The following is a 6339-nucleotide window of genomic DNA, read 5'->3' on the forward strand; positions in this document are numbered from 1 at the left end:
ACGACTATATATATATATATATATATATATATATATATATATATATATATATATATATATATATCGAGTATTATACGTAAAGAGGAAAATCTCTAACTCTCAAGCCCTGGGATACGCTAAGTTAAGAATCTAAAAACATACAAAACAAAGAAAATTTCGCTAGAAACCTAAAGAGGCATCCCAAAAGTTGAACAAATGGAGCCACACCTGATGACATATTTTTCCTGATATTTATAGTTCTTGAATTTTGAGAATGATCCTTCTATCAACTGATTCAAGAAGACCAATGACATCAATTGACTGATCACTATCAACAAATGTTCAAATCCAAAGACGCACAAGGACTTGAATCCTTATGATCTTCGTCTTTCAGTGCAGAAGCAAAACTTTCCATACCCAAAACCCCACAAACCATTCCTACTCCTAACCAACGAACCCAGTTCCTACTTCCTAGAATCTCCATTCCTTACCCACCAAATTTCAGTGCAGTAGCTATTTTGAGTTTCTGATTGAAATCTAAAGTTTGATTTTGATTTTGATATAAGCAGTGAGCCATACCTGTGGGGAGTGGGGACTGAGGAGACGGGCGACGACGACGTCTACTATATGTGACTGTGGGTCTGTGAGATCGAGAGGAATACGGATTTGAGAGGAAGGAGTCGAGTGAAGCACCAGGGTTTTGAAAACGACGACGTCGTCGTCTGTAAAACCCCAACACTATACACTGGGGGTTTTAGACTTAAGCATAAACGACGTCGTTTGTTTTTCTTTCTTTTACTTTTAAAAAAAAAAAAAAAATTAATGAAACGATTTCGATCACGTACTCTTTGTATTTGCACACTTTCACTGCTAAGCAGAGTTTCCCTCTTTGTGCTTAGCTGATCGATGATCGGTGATCGATGAAGCATTGCATATACTTGAACCCAAGATTACAGTATCAAGCTGTTGCGAATTTCTGTGAGTCCCTTTCTCATTTTAACAGCTCGAATTGGAAAACAAGGTACCGCCATTGCTCTCTTTCTCCTTAATTCTTTGCATTTGAAATGAATTAGGAGGCAACTTTAAACTTTCTTCTGTTGTGATTTTGTATTGGGGTTAAGGGTTATGTTAAGAACATGAAAATTTTGAAGTCTTCACTCTTAAGTCTAGTCCCTATACTTAGTTAAGCATAAAAAAAAAGTTTGGGACCCAGCTCTTATGAAGTTGGTTTTTTGTGAGAGAAATTTAATAATAGCACATGACCAAATTTAAAAACATAAAAACCCCACTTTTATAGGCAAAATGACTAAAATACCTATTTTTTCAAATAATGGCAGTAGCACGTCTCTCACCGACACGGCAGTAACACGTCTCTCGTCGAGACGACAGTAACACGTCTCTTGTCGACATGACAGTAGCACGTCTCTCGTCGACACGACAGTAGCACGTCTCTCGTCGACACGGCAGTAACACGTCTCCGGTGGACACGGCAGTAGCACCTTCCTGCACGGCAGTAACACGTCTCTCGTCGACACGATAACAGCACGTCTCATGTCGACACGATAATAACACGTCTTCGGTCGATACGGCAGTAGCACGTCTCATGTCGACAAAGCAGCAGCACGTCTCCGGTCGACAAAGCAGCAGCACGTCTCCGGTCGACACAGCAGTAGCACGTCTCATGTCGACACGGCAGCAGCACGTATCATGTCGACACGGTATAGCATGTCTCATGTCGACACGGTATAGCATGTCTCATGTCGACACAGCAGTAGCATGTCTCTCATCGACACGATAATAGCACATTCCTACACGGCAGTAAGACGTCTCCGGTCGACACGGCAATAGCATATCTCCGGTCGACACGGCAGTAGCATGTCTACACGACAGTGGCACGTCTCTCGTCGACACGGCAGTGGCAAGTCTCTCGTCGATACCGTAATAGCACATTCCTACACGGCAGTATCACATCTCTCGTCAACACGGCAGTAGCAAGTCTCTTGTCAACACGGCAATAGCACGTCTCTTGTCAACACAGCAATAACACGTCTCTTGTCAACACGACAGTAACATGTCTCATGTCGACACGACAGTAGCATGGCTCTCATCGACACGGCAGTAGTACGTCCATAGTTGCAGTAGAATATGTAGTGAAGGGTAGTTTGGTAAAATATGTAGTGACAGATGACATGTGGATATTAGTTTGTCCTAATTTGTTAATTTTTGTCCTTAAATGTATAAGATAATGTGTAAATAATATATTTGTAAACTGAAATTTGGTCAATAACTAATATGTTGTTTACTAAATAAGAGTACAACATAGTAGAAGGTCCGGTTGTGGTACCAACACCCAAGCTTCTAAAAGACCTCGCTAGGACCGCCTAGCCCCTGCCTAGACTCTAGGCTACAACAAGCCGCCTCGCTTTTCTTCTAGGCTTTTGTTTCAGGCTGTGGGTGATTAGACGGCCGTTTAGCTCGCCTAAATGCCGCCTGGCCCACCTAGGCTGCTAAGCTCTCCTGCTAATTTTGTTTTCTTTTTGTGGTGGGATTTGTTATATTGTGAGGAGCATGAGAGTATAAGAGCTAATGGTGTGTTTAAAATTAGAAGTGTATATGTTTATTGTTGTTATTGCTCACTTTTACGGGAAGTTATGCTAAATTTTAGCTATAATTTATTTTATAAATGGGTTTGACTAGATTTATGTTGAATAATTTATTCATATTTGACCGTTTTCAAATATTAAATTGCAAAAAATATACATATTAATTAATAAATCTTAAAAAATACAAATCTCCTAGTCCCCGCCTAATCCTCGCCTAGATTGTCCAAGCTCTAGGTTGTGGGTTACCGCCCGTCTATCGCCAATTTATAATTTATTTTATAAATAGGCTTGACTATATTTATGTTGAATAATTTATTTATATTTGATCGTTTTCAAATATTAAATTACATAAAATATATATTTTTAATTAATAAATCTTAAAAAATACAAATCGCCTAGTCCCCGCCTAATCCTCGCCTAGGTTATCCAGGCTCTAGGCTGCGGGTTACTGCCTGCCTACCGCCAATTTATAATTTATTTTATAAATAAGCTTGGCTAGATTTATGTTGAATAATTTATCCATATTTAACCTTTTAAATATTAAATTACATAAAATATATATTTTTAATTAATAAATCTTAAAAAATACAAATCGTTTAATCCTCGCCTAAGTTGTCTAAGCTCTAGACTACGAGTTACCGTCCACCTACCGCCTAGTGCCTTTTAGAACATTGCCTACACCACGACTAGGGTCTTATAGCTACTTAACCCTTTACAATTTCTCAAACCTACTCTATAACTGAATGTCAGTATATTGATTACTTTCTTCAGAAGTTCCATACATAATAGTTGAAACTGAACCCCGTACTGGACTCGAGCTAATCAAGTAGGTCCCAATCTAATCAATGTTTAGGTAGAACACATTTTATTTTTATTTGTTGACTGAATCTTGTGTATCCCAAAATTAGGGTTGTGTGTCAAGGTTAAAGAATTGAACATGCCCAACTGGTTATTGAGAACTCATCATTCATACAAGTCTTGGACGAATTGCTCCATAAAGAGCATCTCTCATAACCCAAATTTAAAACCAAATTTAGCTTAGAAAACAAAAATATTTTTTAGAATCTTTTTTTAGCTTATTAAACTCTTCCACCATAAGCTAAATTCTTAGCTAAATTAATAACATTTTGGCTTTAGAAAGACTCCCCTCGTAAGCTAAAACCTAATGTAAAGTCATTTATGTTTATTTTCTCATATATTTGTTTAAATCAATAATTAATCATAAATTTGCCTTACCAAATAGCTCAATCTAAAAATTTTTTATATTGGAAAATGTAATTTGGCTTAGGGTGAGAGTAAACATAGGCTAAATTTAGTTTGTTAGCTTATAGTGGGAGATGGTCCAATATATGCTAATTCACTACTTTTTTTTGCAAGCTGCTCTTTGATTATTTGACTTAGATGAGGTGGTCTAATTCTGAAGGCTTCTGTTCCGTGTGTTGCACGGGTCAAAATTATAGCTTCTTAAGCCTCAGTCTCTAGTTCTAATATGAGGACAGTTAACCTAAGAGATGGGTTTTATGGGACTATGAGAAACAAGTGAATCCGGCCAGTCGATCAATACAAATATAGACTTACTGATTAGCCAGATTTTACGATAGTCTAGGATCATAAGAACTTACTGACTGCTATGTTTGATATACAAAACTACCAATATGTTAATGTGCCGTTGCAATTTCCCCTTTAAACACAACTAAACTTGCAAGAAGACTGAAGTCGCCACCACCCTCGAGTGGTCGACGACGCCTTTTGTATAACGTACGTACCCATCTGTTCATCCTTCCTACATTAAGTATCCGGTAATTCTATTATTGTTTTTTCCTAGAAGCTAGATAGTCTTCTGCACAAAACCATGTGCGCGCTTTAGATCTTCATGGTCTAATCTTTTGTACGAGTAGGAAGCAGTTAACTTCTTAAGTAATAGGATATAAATTTGCTCCCCACCTAAAGTTACTCACCCTCATACCTACCTATCTAGTTAAATGCCACATGTCTTATTCTTTAATCACTCTAACTATGATTAACTACATGAGTTTATATTAGTACATTATATTATCTTATAACTCTAATTTTTTTCTTTTTCTTTTCCCTCTTTAAATGAAGTAATGATGCAATAATCTCGGGAAAAATTTTAAAAATAGTACATGACAAATTGTCCACTCTCAATTTTGGTGTTTCAAGTTTCAAAACAATCATAACGATACATGAACTTGTAATCTCAACCGAAAATATGTACATACCGTTACATTCTCCGTTATCTAAAGTGTTTTCCGTTAAACTTTGAGGGGCAAATCCGTCACTCCTTAATTAAATTATTAAAATCAATAATTAAATTAATAATTAATAAGGAAAGGGAAATAAGAAAGAAAAATATATTGTTGACTCACTTTTTTGTCCTCGTCAAACCCAGGATACACAAAAATGGCGATCTAGGTAGGACTATGGGAGGAAGTTGGAAGATGATTTGATTAAGTCTTTGAGAATATATGATCTGAGTTTACAAGATTAAAAAAGTATATAAATAGAAGAAAAAAATATTCACAAAAAAAGGTATATAAATAGAAAAAAAAGAAAAAGAAAACATAATATAAAAGAAAGAGAGAATGGAGAAAACTCGAAACCACCCTTTGAAAAATGTGAAATTACGTAGAGTTAATGGTGTTATTAATGACATGTGTTAAAAGTGTGCCGGCTTTTAAACGTCATGTTCCATTTTGATTGTTTTGAAACTTGAAACACCAAAATTGAGAGTGGACAGTTTGTCATGTACTATTCTTAAAATTTTCTCATAATCTCGTGTACATTTGAGTTGGATTCTTTAACATCTACAGTAGAAGCTTAAAAGAAGAGCAACATACAAATACAAAAATTATTTACTAACATTTTTTTTTAGATAACTGGCTATATTGAATGGTGGAAGATGTGCTAGGAACACTTACATTTAATCCACTAGGCTGACCACTATGTCTAGCATCATGTTTCCATCTCTTTAGGTAATATCTAGATGGTAATTAATGAAGGCACAACTAACTCACGAAGTAGTTTTAGAGGAGAGATTCTAATGAGGACCTTATAATGAGGACTAAGTGAGGACTTTCAATTGAACGGTTAAATGAATGTTTTAACTTTTAATTGATATTTTCAAATTCCTATTTGCATGTAATCTAATCGTTCATTTGAAAGGCCTCACTTGGTCCTCATTAGAAGCTCCCCCGTAGTTTTAGTGCATGTAAACAAAAAATCCCTTCAAATTTAAATCTGTTGCAACTACAAACAATCGACAGATTTGAAGGACAATATGTTATTGACCCTCACAAAAATGGATTGCCCGGTCTTTCAACTATATATCTTTGCATTATGCCATCATCACTTTCTAACTCTAATTTCAGATCTCATGTAACTTCGTTTAAAAAGGGAAAAGAAAAAGAAAAAAAGAGAAATTTTATTCACACATTGCTAGATACTAGATACACATCTCTTACTTAATACATCACCTTAAGATTGTTATATTTTATTATTTTGCTTAATACACAACCTCAAACTTTCTAAAATACCCTCATTCACAATACCCACTTGTTCACTAAATACTAATTGAACTTTTTTTTTATTAATTGAAAAAAAGACTGAAAGAACAAATAGATATATATATAAAATTTTTTTTTCCAAAAAGAGATAGAATATATATATAGATGCTTTAATCAACATATATAACATGATCAAAGAGAGTTCAAGATGTTCTCTTAAAAAAAAAAAAAAA

At 35.4% G+C, this 6339-nt stretch overlaps 1 protein-coding gene across 1 annotated transcript in view; it reads right to left on the minus strand.

Moving 5' to 3' along the window:
* Window positions 1–463, minus strand: part of LOC101301912 (putative F-box/FBD/LRR-repeat protein At3g56780-like) — a 3585-nt gene extending 3122 nt beyond the window's left edge. The window contains exon 1 of the mRNA XM_004288976.1: window positions 340–463. Coding sequence (XP_004289024.1) covers window positions 340–463 — 124 coding nt within the window. The remainder of the gene's footprint in view (window positions 1–339) is intronic.
* Window positions 464–6339: the final 5876 nt, after the last annotated feature.

This window comes from Fragaria vesca, linkage group LG1 (assembly GCF_000184155.1).
Source record: "Fragaria vesca subsp. vesca linkage group LG1, FraVesHawaii_1.0, whole genome shotgun sequence".
Lineage (NCBI taxonomy): Eukaryota > Viridiplantae > Streptophyta > Magnoliopsida > Rosales > Rosaceae > Fragaria > Fragaria vesca.